The sequence below is a fragment of the Thalassophryne amazonica genome, unplaced genomic scaffold, assembly GCF_902500255.1.
Source record: "Thalassophryne amazonica unplaced genomic scaffold, fThaAma1.1, whole genome shotgun sequence".
NCBI lineage: Eukaryota > Metazoa > Chordata > Actinopteri > Batrachoidiformes > Batrachoididae > Thalassophryne > Thalassophryne amazonica.
In genome coordinates, this window is record NW_022986237.1 from 317,754 (window position 1) to 333,778 (window position 16,025).

A 16,025-nucleotide genomic window follows, 5' to 3' on the forward strand; every position below is an offset into this window, starting at 1 on the left:
CGCACCGAAGAAACAACCCGCACCTGAAGAAACAACCCGCACCCGAAGAAACAACCCGCACCCTAATAAACAACCCGCATCCTAATATACAACCCACACCTGAATAAACAACCCGCATCCTAATATACAACCCGCACCTGAATAAACAACCCGCACCTGAATATACAACCCGCACCCTAATATACAACCCGCACCTGAATAAACAACCCGCACCCTAATATACAACCAGCACATGAATAAACAACCTGCACCCTAATATACAACCAGCACATGAATAAACAACCCGCACCCTAATATACAACCAGCACATGAATAAACAACCCGCACCCTAATATACAACCCGCCCCTGAATAAACAACCCGCACCCTAATATACAACCCGCCCCTGAATAAACAACCCGCACCCTAATATACAACCCGCACCTGAATAAACAACCCGCACCCTAATATACAACCCGCCCCTGAATAAACAACCCGCACCCTAATATACAACCCGCACCTGAATAAACAACCCGCACCCTAATATACAACCAGCACATGAATAAACAACCCGCACCTGAACAACCAGCACGTGAACAAACAACCCGCACCTGAACAACCAGCACGTGAATATACAACCCAAACCTGAATAAACAACCCACACCTTAACAACCCGCACTTGAATAAACAACCCACACCTAAATATACAACACACCACGCCTTGAGCGCCTTGGGGCAACTGTTTGTTGTGATTTGGCGCTATATAAGAAAAAAGTTGATTGATTGATTGATTGACCACCTGAACAACCAGCACCTGAATAAACAACGCGCACCTGAATAACGAGCACCTGAATATAAAACCCGCACCTGAACAACCAGCACGTGAATAAACAACCCGCACCTGAACAACCAGCACGTGAATAAACAACCCGCACCTGAACAACCAGCACCTGAATGTGCAACCCGCACCTGAATGTGCAACCCGCACCTGAATGTGCAACCCGCACCTGAATATACAACCCGCACCCGAACAAACAACCAGCACCTGAACAAACAACCTACACCTGAATATACAACCCGCACTTTGAATGTTTTTGTCCTGTTGTTTCTCTTTTGAGTTCTATTTTCTCAAGTGAATGTTTTGGTGCTAAATAAAATTGTTGCTTCTTTTCTTTAAATGTCTCACACCTGCAGAATAAGAGCTGACGAATGTGAAAATGAAGCCAGAAGGAAGGATCATCCAGGATTTAGACCCAGACTTTTCAGAGTCCGAGTCTCACAATCATTCAGCCATGCAGGAAGCACCAGAACCCTAAAGAGCTGGACTTGATATGTAACAATTCTGGTTCCAGTCAAATCCACCACAGCCACCGAGTCTGAAAAGACGTGAACATATGGTGGAGCTCCGGTTCGGTGGGAGACGGACCTCACAGGAGCTCAGAGACTTTCAAATCAGTCGATCTGATCAGGAACATGGACAGAGTCCCAGAAAGGGACTTAGTTAACCTGGATGGGTTTGGGCTGCGGGAGGAAGCCGCAGACGTGAGGAGACAACATCAAGTCCACATATGCATGTCTCACATTGTTCTCAACCCTCAACCCTTCCTCCACAGCATCACTGCTGCGTTGTTCTTCAGAACACCTGCAGACTAATAAAACTCAGTGGATAAGATCGTGGATTCCATGTCAACCCTGAATGCCACACTGCTGCCTTCACTGGAAACCTTGACAATTTGGCTCCTGAAAAATCCACGTTGTCCATCTCAAGGTTTCCGTGGTGACACTCTGGATACATTCAGACGCAGACATTACATCACACTTCAGCTCAGCAAGAAACGGATTTCTGAAGGATTTGGACCTTTACATCTTCAGAACCTCAACACACAGTCATCTGTGTGCGTGTGTTTGGGCATTCACTCACACACACACAGTCATCTGTGTGCGTGTGTTTGGGCATTTACTCACACACACACACACAGCGGGGTTAGTGACTGACATGCATTTGCTGAAGTGGGCGGGGCCACAGGTGCTGTCAGTGTCACGCTAACGCCTAACATGTTCTAAACGGTAGCGTGGCAGAATGTGATCCACATTAGCTACATACTAAGATAGCTCAGAACTAAATGCTTTTTGGTGTGTCACGGCCGGTGAAATGACATGCCATCACATTTATGTGTGTGCACGTGCATGGACTCAGTGAGTGCACGATAATCCGCGTGATCCACTTTAGAGGGAGCAGCTCTCATTTCTAGAAATCTGGCCAATTTTTTGGGATCCTCCAAACTGTGACTGTCTAGCGTTGGGACCAGGAAGCAGAGTTGTAGTCTTACACACCTCTCTGCAGCTTCTCTCCCCCTGCCATCCCCTCATTACCCCATCCCCGTAGAGACGGTGCCTGCTCCCAGACCACCAATAACCAGCAAAAATCTATTTAAGCATAAAAATTCAAAAAGAAAAAATAATATAGCACCTTCAACTGCACCACAGACTAAAACAGTTAAATGTGGTCTATTAAACATTAGGTCTCTTTCTTCTAAGTCCCTGTTGGTAAATGATATAATAATTGATCAACATATTGATTTATTCTGCCTAACAGAAACTTGGTTACAGCAGGATGAATATGTTAGTTTAAATGAGTCAACACCCCCGAGTCACACTAACTGTCAGAATGCTCGTAGCACGGGCCGGGGCGGAGGATTAGCAGCAATCTTCCATTCCAGCTTATTAATTAATCAAAAACCTAGACAGAGCTTTAATTCATTTGAAAGCTTGACTCTTAGTCTTGTCCATCCAAATTGGAAGTCCCAAAAACCAGTTTTATTTGTTATTATCTATCGTCCACCTGGTCGTTACTGTGAGTTTCTCTGTGAATTTTCAGACCTTTTGTCTGACTTAGTGCTTAGCTCAGATAAGATAATTATAGTGGGCGATTTTAACATCCACACAGATGCTGAGAATGACAGCCTCAACACTGCATTTAATCTATTATTAGACTCAATTGGCTTTGCTCAAAAAGTAAATGAGTCCACCCACCACTTTAATCATATCCTAGATCTTGTTCTGACTTATGGTATGGAAATAGAAGACTTAACAGTATTCCTTGAAAACTTCCGTTTGTCTGATCATTTTTTAATAACATTTACATTTACTCTGACGGACTACCCAGCAGTGGGGAATAAGTTTCATTACACTAGAAGTCTTTCAGAAAGCGCTGTAACTAGGTTTAAGGATATGATTCCTTCTTTATGTTCTCTAATGTCATATACCAACACAGAGCAGAGTAGCTACCTAAACTCTGTAAGGGAGTTAGAGTATCTTGTCAATAGTTTTACATCCTCATTGAAGACAACTTTGGATGCTGTAGCTCCTCTGAAAAAGAGAGCTTTAAATCAGAAGTGTCTGACTCCGTGGTATAACTCACAAACTCGTAGCTTAAAGCAGATAACCCGTAAGTTGGAGAGGAAATGGCGTCTCACTAATTTAGAAGATCTTCACTTAGCCTGGAAAAAGAGTTTGTTGCTCTATAAGAAAGCCCTCCGTAAAGCTAGGACATCTTTCTACTCATCACTAATTGAAGAAAATAAGAACAACCCCAGGTTTCTTTTCAGCACTGTAGCCAGGCTGACAAAGAGTCAGAGCTCTATTGAGCCGAGTATTCCTTTAACTTTAACTAGTAATGACTTCATGACTTTCTTTGCTAACAAAATTTTGACTATTAGAGAAAAAATTACTCATAACCATCCCAAAGATGTATCGTTATCTTTGGCTGCTTTCAGTGATGCCGGTATTTGGTTAGACTCTTTCTCTCCGATTGTTCTGTCTGAGTTATTTTCATTAGTTACTTCATCCAAACCATCAACATGTTTATTAGACCCCATTCCTGCCAGGCTGCTCAAGGAAGTCCTACCATTATTTAATGCTTCAATCTTAAATATGATCAATCTATCTTTGTTAGTTGGTTATGTACCACAGGCCTTTAAGGTGGCAGTAATTAAACCATTACTTAAAAAGCCATCACTTGACCCAGCTATCTTAGCTAATTATAGGCCAATCTCCAACCTTCCTTTTCTCTCAAAGATTCTTGAGAGGGTAGTTGTAAAACAGCTAACTGATCACCTGCAGAGGAATGGTCTATTTGAAGAGTTTCAGTCAGGTTTTAGAATTCATCATAGTACAGAAACAGCATTAGTGAAGGTTACAAATGATCTTCTTATGGCCTCGGACAGTGGACTTATCTCTGTGCTTGTTCTGTTGGACCTCAGTGCTGCTTTTGATACTGTTGACCATAAAATTTTATTACAGAGATTAGAGCATGTCATAGGTATTAAAGGCATTGCGCTGCGGTGGTTTGAATCATATTTGTCTAATAGATTACAGTTTGTTCATGTAAATGGGGAATCTTCTTCACAGACTAAAGTTAATTATGGAGTTCCACAAGGTTCTGTGCTAGGACCAATTTTATTCACTTTATACATGCTTCCCTTGGGCAGTATTATTAGACGGTATTGCTTAAATTTTCATTGTTACGCAGATGATACCCAGCTTTATCTATCCATGAAGCCAGAGGATACACACCAATTAGCTAAACTGCAGGATTGTCTTACAGACATAAAGACATGGATGACCTCTAATTTCCTGCTTTTAAACTCAGATAAAACTGAAGTTATTGTACTTGGCCCCACAAATCTTAGAAGCATGGTGTCTAACCAGATCCTTACTCTGGATGGCATTTCCCTGATCTCTAGTAATACTGTGAGAAATCTTGGAGTCATTTTTGATCAGGATATGTCATTCAAAGCGCATATTAAACAAATATGTAGGACTGCCTTTTTGCATTTACGCAAAATCAGAAAGGTCTTGTCTCAGAGTGATGCTGAAAAACTAATTCATGCATTTATTTCCTCTAGGCTGGACTATTGTAATTCATTATTATCAGGTTGTCCTAAAAGTTCCCTAAAAAGCCTTCAGTTGGTTCAGAATGCTGCAGCTAGAGTACTGACGGGGACTAGCAGGAGAGAGCATATCTCACCCGTGTTGGCCTCCCTTCATTGGCTTCCTGTTAATGCTAGAATAGAATTTAAAATTCTTCTTCTTACTTATAAGGTTTTGAATAATCAGGTCCCATCTTATCTTAGGGACCTCGTAGTACCATATTACCCCATTAGAGCGCTTCGCTCTCAGACTGCGGGCTTACTTGTAGTTCCTAGGGTTTGTAAGAGTAGAATGGGAGGCAGAGCCTTCAGCTTTCAGGCTCCTCTCCTGTGGAACCAGCTCCCAATTCAGATCAGGGAGACAGACACCCTCTCTACTTTTAAGATTAGGCTTAAAACTTTCCTTTTCGCTAAGGCTTATAGTTAGGGCTGGATCGGGTGACCCTGGACCATCCCTTGGTTATGTTGCTTTAGACGTAGACTGTGGGGGGGGTTCCCATGATGCACTGTTTCTTTCTCTTTTTGCTCCGTATGCACCACTCTGCATTTAATCATTAGTGATCGATCTCTTTTTCCTGGTTCTCTCCCTCAGCCCCAACCAGTCTCAGCAGAAGACTGCCCCTCCCTGAGCCTGGTTCTGCTGGAGGTTTCTTCCTGTTAAAAGGGAGTTTTTCCTTCCCACTGTGGCCAAGTGCTTGCTCATAGGGGGTCGTTTTGACCGTTGGGGTTTTACATAATTATTGTATGGCCTTGCCTTGCAATGTGGAGCGCCTTGGGGCAACTGTTTGTTGTGATTTGGCGCTATATAAGAAAAAAGTTGATTGATTGATTGATAATCTCTCTGCAGCTCAATCTGTAATAACACTGATGTGACCTTAAAAAGGCCACGCCCACAGCTACACAAAGGTCAAATGTCACACTGTGACAGTCACATTGAGAAGGAAACAATAACGTGGTGGACACGTGTCCACGTGTTAATTTACCGTTAACGAGCATCATAAACGTTGAGCTCGTTATCATCATGTGCAACTTCCTGCTTCCTCAACGTTTTCACCACATTCACCAGGATTCCACATGAATGAACCACAGAAGGAAGCTTCCAGCAAATCACCACACAGCATTATTACTTTGACTTTAAACAGGCAGAGAACATCCTGCCTGCAGTAAGCTCCGCCCCCATACCATCAAAAAAAAAAAAACAATCCACTACCCTTTGAATCTGCTGCCTGAAATACAGATGGGAGGAAACCACATGACCCCTGCACGCACACAATGACACCTCATCACAAAGAACCATGCACAGAAACGCACTCAGGCCACAGGAGGGTCACACAAATGAAAGGAGACTGGTGAGGGAAGCCACCAAGACACCGCGGAAGGAAGCAGCAGTGTCTTTTCTTCTCCTGCTTCTCCAGTCACAGCTTCATAGTGGCCTGCAACACAGAACACGACAGATGGAGCCTAGGCAGAGGGAAGGACTTCTGCATTAAGGATGAGAGCAGCATAATATTATGCTTGCTGTAATTTTGTCTGGCTGGAGCTGATAAGTTGGGATATGAATCTGAACTCTCTGCTCTGGTGGCTCTCCTCACATGTCGAGTTCTGTGATCTGTGTCAGTGCAGCGGGACTTTGATGGCGGTGGTGATGATGATGATGATGATGATGAAGGCGTGGGGTGATTTGCAGCAGGATGAAGTGATGAAGAGGTAGGTGACTGTTCTGCTTCTCCTTGTTGGAGCGGGTACCTTGTGCCTGCGTTCAGCCCGTTCCCGGGAGCGCCGCCTCCTCTCTCTGGCTTTCTCCAAAGCCTTCAGGTCTGGCGGCTGATCCATCTCTGAGCGGGCCTTTTTAATGTGAGCTGCAGCGTGAGCCATGGCCGCCCTCTCAACACTCCCACACCGACAAAAGAAAAGGCAGCAAAACCTTCTAGATCAATTTGAAAAGTCTTCGCTGGCAGCTCACCTCATCCTCCCCCAAATACTAAGGGAACAAGCTTCCATCGCCACTGGGCGACTTTCTGGTGCACCCAAGGACAAACGGTGTGCAGACGAAGCAGGAGAGGAGGAGGACAGCAGCAGCACTGAGCCCTGCTACTGCAACCCAGCAGCTCCCTTCAGCCCACTTCTGCCTGCCTCGAGAACTGCAACCGAGACGACGGCAGAATGAGATAACAAGCGAGCGAACGAGAGGAGGGCGGAGCCTCTGCAAGCTGACAGAGGTAAGCTGCAAACCAATGAAAGAGAAGAGAAAGCACCGACAGGGAGGAAGCACCGACAGGGAGGAAGCACCGACAGGGAGGAAGCTCCGCCCCCCCCCCCCCCATCAGTCAGCTGCAGAGGCAGCAGCAGCTGCTCTGGGAAGTCTCAAAAACTACAACCAAAATACAGACGTCCCACAAACAATGCAGCAGAAAGAGAGACGGAGGAGAGCGGGAACGGCGGGAAGGATATGCACCGCTGAGAGGGAGGAAGCACTGTAAAGTCAGGGCAGAGCCGCGAGGCTGGAGTGGTCCCGTCTGTTCGTGACTGCGAGCTGCTCAGGCAGCGTTCACGGCTCCACGAGCACACAAACGTGTGATTCTTATGACATGCAATGTTTGTGCCCGAGGTCATACGTGTGAGGAGGACGGCGGAAACGCAGCATCCTGTGAGTCACACAAGGCCGACTTCCACGGCAGCGACTTCTGACAAATCCTCCTTAAAGCCAGCACAATCAGCCTTCTTCAAACGTCAGAAAAAGCTGCGCTGCTGCCCGCGGAGCTGAAATCACAGCCTTCTTTAAACGTCAGAAAAAGCTGCGGTGCTGCCCGCGGAGCTGAAATCACAGCCTTCTTTAAACGTCAGAAAAAGCTGCGCTGCTGCCCGCGTAACTGAAATCACAGCCTTCTTTAAACGTCAGAAAAAGCTGCGCTGCTGCCCGCGTAACTGAAATCACAGCCTTCTTTAAACGTCAGAAAAAGCTGTGCTGTCCGCAGAGCTGAAATCACAGCCTTCTTTAAACGTCAGAAAACGCTGCGCTGCCCGCCCAGCTGAAATCACAGCCATCTTTAAACGTCAGAAAACGCTGCGCTGCCCGCCCAGCTGAAATCACAGCCATCTTTAAACGTCAGAAAACGTTGCGCTGCCGCGGAGCTGAAATCACAGCCTTCTTTAAACGTCAGAAAAAGCCGCGCTGCCCGCGGAGCTGAAATCACAGCCTTCTTTAAACGTCAGAAAAAGCCGCGCTGCCCGCGGAGCTGAAATCACAGCCTTCTTTAAACGTCAGAAAACGCCACGCTGCCTGCCCAGCTGAAATCACAGCTTTCTTTAAACGTCAGAAAACGCTGCGCTGCCCATCCAGCTGAAATCACAGCCATCTTTAAACGGCAGAAAAAGCTGTGCTGCTGCTCGCGGAGCTGAAATCACAGCCTTCTTTAAATGTTAGAAAAAGCTGTGCTGCTGCCCGCGGAGCTGAAATCACAGCCTTCTTTAAACGTCAGAAAAAGCTGTGCTGCTGCCCGCGGAGCTGAAATCACAGCCTTCTTTAAACGTCAGAAAAAGCTGCGCTGCCTGAGGAACTGAAATCACAGCCTTCTTTAAATGTCAGAAAAAGCTGCGCTGCCCGCGGAGCTGAAATCACAGCCTTCTTTAAACGTCAGAAAAAGCTGCGCTGCCGGAGGAACTGAAATCACAGCCTTCTTTAAACGTCAGAAAAAGCTGTGCTGCCCGCGGAGCTGAAATCACAGCCTTCTTTAAACGTCAGAAAACGCTGCGCTGCCCGCCCAGCTGAAATCACAGCCACCTTTAAACGTCAGAAAACGCTGCGCTGCCCGCCCAGCTGAAATCACAGCCATCTTTAAACGTCAGAAAAAGCTGCGCTGCCCGCCCAGCTGAAATCACAGCCTTCTTTAAACGTCAGAAAACGCTGCGCTGCCCGCCCAGCTGAAATCACAGCCTTCTTTAAACGGCAGAAAAAGCTGTGCTTCTGCCCGCGGAGCTGAAATCACAGCCTTCTTTAAATGTTAGAAAAAGCTGTGCTGCTGCCCGCGGAACTGAAATCACAGCCGCCTTTAAACGTCAGAAAACGCTGCGCTGCCCGCGGAGCTGAAATCACAGCCTTCTTAAAAGTCAGAAAACGCTGCGCTGCCCGCGGAGCTGAAATCACAGCCTTCTTAAAAGTCAGAAAACGCTGCGCTGCCCGCGGAGCTGAAATCACAGCCTTCCTTAAATGTCAGAAAAAGCTGCGCTGCCCACCCAGCTGAAATCACAGCCTTCTTTAAACGTCAGAAAAAGCTGCGTTGTGAGCACATACAAAATAAAAAAACCCTTAAAACCCAACACACATTTGAATGCTATGTGCAGCACGCTACATTTCACAAAGCCTGACACCAGTTGTTTTTAATCCCACAGCGCCACCTTGTGACACAGTCCTACACTACTTCCTTTAAATAAATCCTCAGAGCAGCTGATGACTACAGAGAGTCAGATTTATTTCTGCTGCTTCTACGAACGTTTGTAGTCGTGGAAGAGCTGAAGAACAACATCTGGTAGGACTCAGGTCGACCTGCTCACTGACAGGAAAAAATACAGAAATAAATCAAACTGACAGTCTTACTACAGGAGCCCAGCAGGGGGCAGCAGAAAGGCTCATTCATGACATCAACATGAGCAGCTGACGAATCACGAAAAGATCTCACACACACACACACAGCCTGTCTGTGTGTGCGCGCTACACGTCAAACATTCTGTTTTCAGCACTTTGTTGAATTCTCTCCATCACACGTTGCCCAGCAACAAGGCTGTGTGGTGTCATAAAGAGGATGGCAGCTCCTCTTTCACCAATGCAGCCTTTACCCACTGTAATGCCAGCGCGCGCGCGCACACACACACACACACACACACACACAAATGATTGCATGAGGACACCTCAGGGAGAGGGCGAGGCTTAATCTATCAATGCCCCACCCAGTTGAGCCAAATCAGCTATGCTGGAATTCCCCTCAGGCTATATGACATCATACAGTGGTCCACTTACAACTGCCGCACGTTACACACACACACACACACACACACACACACACACACACACACACACACACACACAAAATGAAGAATGTGTCATGAAAATATCACCACCATCATCACAATCATCATCGCCTTCATCATCATCACTACCTTCACCATCATCGCCTTCACCATCATCACTACCTTCACCATCATCACTACCTTCACCATCATCATCATAATCATCATCACCTTCACCTTCATAATCATCACTACCTTCACCATCATCACCTTCATCACCATCACTACCTTCACCATCATCACCTTCATAATTATCACTACCTTCACCATCACTACCTTCACCATCATCACCATCACCTTCACCATCATCACCATCATCATCATCATCACCACCACCTTCACCATCATCACCTTCATAATCATCACTACCTTCACCATCACCATCACAATCACCTTCATAATCATCACTACCTTCATCATCATAACTACCTTCACCATCACCATCATCATAATCATCATCACCTTCACCTTCATAATCATCACTACCTTCACCATCATCACCTTCACCATCATAATCATCACTACCTTCACCATCATCACCATCATCATGATTACCTTCACCATCATCACCTTCATAATCATCACTACCTTCACCATCATCACCATCATTACCTTCACCATCACCACCTTAATCACCATGATCATCACTACCTTCATCATGATCACTACCTTCACCATCACCACCTTCATCATCATGATTACCTTCACCATCATCACCATCATCACCATCATGATTACCTTCACCATCATCACCATCATCATCACTACCTTCATCATGATCACTACCTTCATCATGATCACTACCTTCACCATCATCACCTTCACCATCATCACCATCATCATCATCACTACCATCATCATCATGATTACCTTCACCATCATCACCATCATCATCATCACTACCTTCATCATGATTACCTTCACCATCATCACCATCATCATCATCACTACCTTCATCATGATTACCTTCACCATCACCACCTTAATCATCATAATCATCACTACCTTCACCATGATCACTACCTTCACCATCACCACCTTCATCATCATCATCACCATCATCATAACCTTCACCATCATCACCTTCACCATCATCACCTTCACCATCATCATCATCACCACCACCTTCACCATCATCACCTTCATAATCATCACCACCTTCACCATCATCATCACCATCATCATCACCTTCACCATCATCACCTTCATCATCACCATCATCACCATCACAATCACTACCTTCATCATCATCACTACCTTCACCTTCATCACCATCATCATCACTACCTTCACCATCACCACCTTCATCACCATCATCATCACTACCTTCACCATCACCACCTTCATCATCATCACTACCTTCACCATCATCACCTTCACCATCATCATCATCACTACCTTCACCATCATCACCATCATCATCATCATCATCACTACCTTCACCATCATCACCATCATCATCATCATCATCACTACCTTCACCAACATCACCATCATCATAATCATCACTACCTTCATCATGATTACCTTCACCATCACCACCTTAATCATCATAATCATCACTACCTTCACCATGATCACTACCTTCACCATCACCACCTTCATCATCATCATCACCATCATCATAACCTTCACCATCATCACCTTCACCATCATCATCATCACCACCACCTTCACCATCATCACCTTCATAATCATCACCACCTTCACCATCATCATCACCATCATCATCACCTTCACCATCATCACCTTCATCATCACCATCATCACCATCACAATCACTACCTTCATCATCATCACTACCTTCACCTTCATCACCATCATCATCACTACCTTCACCATCACCACCTTCATCACCATCATCATCACTACCTTCACCATCATCACCTTCATCATCATCACTACCTTCACCATCATCACCATCATCATCATCATCACTACCTTCACCATCATCACCTTCATCATCATCATCATCACTACCTTCACCATCATCACCATCATCATCATAATCATCACTACCTTCACCAACATCACCATCATCATAATCATCACTACCTTCACCATCATCACCATCATCATAATCATCACTACCTTCACCATCATCATCATCACCACCTTCACCATCATCACCATCACAATCACTACCTTCATCATCAACACTACCTTCACCTTCATCACCATCATCATCACTACCTTCACCATCACCATCATCATCACTACCTTCACCATCACCACCTTCATCATCATAATCACTACTACCTTCACCAACATCACCATCATCATCATAATCATCACTACCTTCACCAACATCACCATCATCATAATCATCACTACCTTCACCAACATCACCATCATCATAATCATCACTACCTTCACCAACATCACCATCATCATAATCATCACTACCTTCACCATCATCATCATCACCACCTTCACCATCACAATCACTACCTTCATCATCAACACCACCTTCACCTTCATCACCATCATCATCACTACCTTCACCATCACCACCTTCATCACCATTATCATCACTACCTTCATCACCACCTTCATCACCATCATCATCACTACCTTCACCATCACCACCTTCATCATCATAATCATCACTACCTTCACCATCATCACCATCATCATCATAATCATCACTACCTTCACCATCATCACCATCATCATCATAATCATCACTACCTTCACCATCATCACCATCACCATAATCATCACTACCTTCACCATCATCACCATCACCATCATCATCATCACCTTCACCATCATCATCACCTTCACCATCATCATCACCTTTACCATCATCACCTTCACCATCATCATCACCTTCATCATTATAATCATCACTACCTTCATCATGATTCCCTTCACCATCACTACCTTCATCATCATCATCACCATCACTACCTTCACCATCATCACCTTCATTATCATCACCATCATCTACATGTTTGTCATCATCATCAACCACTTCATCATCACCTTCATTCACATCATTATCATCTTCATCACCTTCACTTTCATCATCATTATCACCATCAGTACCTTCATCACCACCTTCACCATCCACATCTTTGTCATCGTCATCATCATCATCATCACTATAACCCTGCCTCTTGGACTTATTATCAGCTGTGATTGTGACCAAATTTTTGCAGATTTCTCCTTTGCTGGAGAAAGCTCTTTGACCTCCTGTCTCTCCCCAGGCGTCTCTCTGAACGTCTCAGACAGACAACAGAAGGCTCCGGTGTTTACTGTCCTCTGTTTACAGACCAACAGAGGACAGACTCATTGTGACAGTGTGTCTCACTGTCCACTGTGTCATTACGCATCACACAGTCCTGGGACCTCATCAGAACATGTCATCGCTCCCTGATTCAAGGAACAGGACTAACGCCTCAGATTATAATCCATCATGGAAACGGGGATTACGACAAAGAGCAAAATCCAGGGTTCCTTCTGACAGAGAGGACACAAACCTCACCGGGACTGGCATCGAGTCACCTGGGTCAGTGACCACACATAATGGGGTCAAGACGTTCTGGGTGTGGACACCAGAAACAGCGAGGTTGTCCCTCAGATCACCACGGAAACACTGAGAAAGCACTGGCAAGAGCTTACCTGAGCCGCGGCTCCATTCACCATGGCGGCACTCGTGGGTTCTCGCGGGGACGCCACAGCACCTGACGCGGGACAGGAAGCGAGTGTGTGTGCGAGGGGGGTGAGGCTGAGGGAGGAGGGATTAGCGAGTAACACACATGCACGCGGTGGCCGAGCACCATCTTAGAGGGATTATGGGACAGATATAGAGGCATCTTTTCTCCTGACCCAGAAACAGAATGAAACACACACCACCACTTCACCTCTTCACCGCACTGCTGCAAGCTGGGACGGCCCACACACACCTGTCAATCAGCATATAATGAGCTCGCCGTATGGAACAGCCGCTAAGCTAGCTAACCGCCCCCCACGTCCCGTCTGTGTGGCGTTTACTTCTAGTTCCCAAGCGACCACCGCTGGTGCTGGAAAATTAAGCCACCGTGAAAGTGCCAGAACCTGCAGTTCCTTGAATGGCCACATGAAGCTGCCTTCTAAAGCAAGTACAAACTGCCACTTTAAAACAAACAAACAAGTGGTTTGGTCTGCTGGGGAATTTTTATGCAACTCGGCGTAACTTTGAACATGTGCAATGGTGTGATGGATTTGATTGACAGCCATTGTTCAGGCAGCACGCCGCTAGCTCCTTTCTGATACGAGATAACAGTGTGCGACGGCGCCATGTTACGCAGGACTTTTTTCTTTTCTTTACATTTGAACCCTTTTGGCCTTTTATTGTCTTTTAGTGGTTTTTGTGATGCTTGTGCAAGAGCGTTGCAAAGCGTGCATGTGTGCGAGCTGTGTGCACTGCATGACGTGCACCATGATGCATGTATGATGATTGTGATTTTAAAGCGGCTACTAAAACACAGCGACCATGCAGATGTTGTTGACCCCACTGGGGGCTAAAACCCATTTTTTAGAACCACTTTTTAAAAAAAAAGTGTGTTTTTGTGCTGTCGTCCCCTTGTTGAAATAATCTTGGGTGATGGAATGAAGCGTAACCTCATGCTGTCATAATGCAAGGGTGACCGCATTGCTGCTCCACAGACCCAGCAAAAGTTGATAGCACGTGACTCCGCCCACCCCTGCAGGTCACATGACTGCTCCCTGTCCGGACTCCACAGGTGAAACATAGCCAGGACTTCCTCTGCATCCTTCAGCCAGTTCTGTGCACGCTCTGGGCGGGTGCATGTGAGTGCACACATGTGGAAGTGGGAGAAGGGTTGTGAAAGCGCCAGCATTGTGCGTGCACCTGCATGTCCACATACGCAAACCACATCCATAAACAGACAGAAAGTCTGAGGGAGAAATGAGTCTTTGTCAGCAGATGGCGCTCTAACAGACACACATGAACTACATCCATGTTAAAAAGTGAGTGAGGTAAGCACTGCCTCCATCTGACAAATGACAGAGCCTGTGACCTCTGACCCTGCCCTCCACATGATTCAAGTTAGATGAAAACAATCATGGCTTCATCCATGTTCCATCTGACAAAGAAGAGGAAGTGTGACACAAAGCGCCTTTCTGTGACTGGTGAATGGAACGGCCTTTTTCACTCTCACGTTTGACCGTCTCGTTGTTCCCGTCTCATTCAATTCTTCCAAAACCAGCAGCCTTTGTGACACAAACACAGTCTGGAATTTCAAAAACTCAAGAACGTGCTCTAATCCTCATGAGCAGAAAACAGAGAGCAGGCGTGAACTGCATATGCGAGACAGAGAGCAGGCACGGGATAAGAATAATTAAGAACTTTATTAATCCCAAAGGAAATAATTTCAAAAGGCAGGAGAGAGAGAGCAGGTGCAAACTACAGGCAGGAAACAGAACACAGGCACGGGATAAGAATAAGAAAGAACTTTATTAATCCCAAAGGAAATAATTTCAAAAGGCGGGAGACAGAGAGGTGGCACGGGATAAGAATAAGAAAGAACTTTATTAATCCCAAAGGAAATAATTTCAAAAGGCGGGAGACAGAGAGGTGGCACGGGATAAGAATAAGAAAGAACTTTATTAATCCCAAAGGAAATAATTTCAAAAGGCGGGAGACAGAGAGCAGGTGCAAACTACAGGCAGGAAACAGAACACAGGCACGGGATAAGAATAAGAAAGAACTTTATTAATCCCAAAGGAAATAATTTCAAAAGGCGGGAGACAGAGAGGTGGCACAGGATAAGAATAAGAAAGAACTTTATTAATCCCAAAGGAAACCATTTCAAAAGACGGGAGACAGAGAGCAGGTGCAAACTACAGGCGGGAAACAGAACACAGGCACAGGATAAGAATAAGAAAGAACTTTATTAATCCCAAAGGAAATAATTTCAAAAGGCGGGAGACAGAGGTGGCACGGGATAAGAATAAGAAAGAACTTTATTAATCCCAAAGGAAATAATTTCAAAAGGCGGGAGACAGAGAGGTGGCACAGGATAAGAATAAGAAAGAACTTTAT

At 45.4% G+C, this 16,025-nt stretch overlaps 1 protein-coding gene and 1 pseudogene across 1 annotated transcript in view; one reads left to right on the top strand and one right to left on the bottom strand.

Annotated features, from left to right (window-relative positions):
• The window catches only part of LOC117505689 (ankyrin-2-like), a 235,575-nt gene extending 228,733 nt beyond the window's left edge, over positions 1-6,842 (bottom strand). Inside the window, exon 1 of the mRNA XM_034165240.1 lies at positions 6,656-6,842. Within this exon, the coding sequence (XP_034021131.1) occupies positions 6,656-6,784 (129 nt within the window). The 5' untranslated portion in view covers positions 6,785-6,842. The remainder of the gene's footprint in view (positions 1-6,655) is intronic.
• Positions 6,843-11,670: 4,828 nt separating this feature from the next.
• LOC117505718 lies at positions 11,671-12,723 on the top strand (annotated as a pseudogene).
• Positions 12,724-16,025: the final 3,302 nt, after the last annotated feature.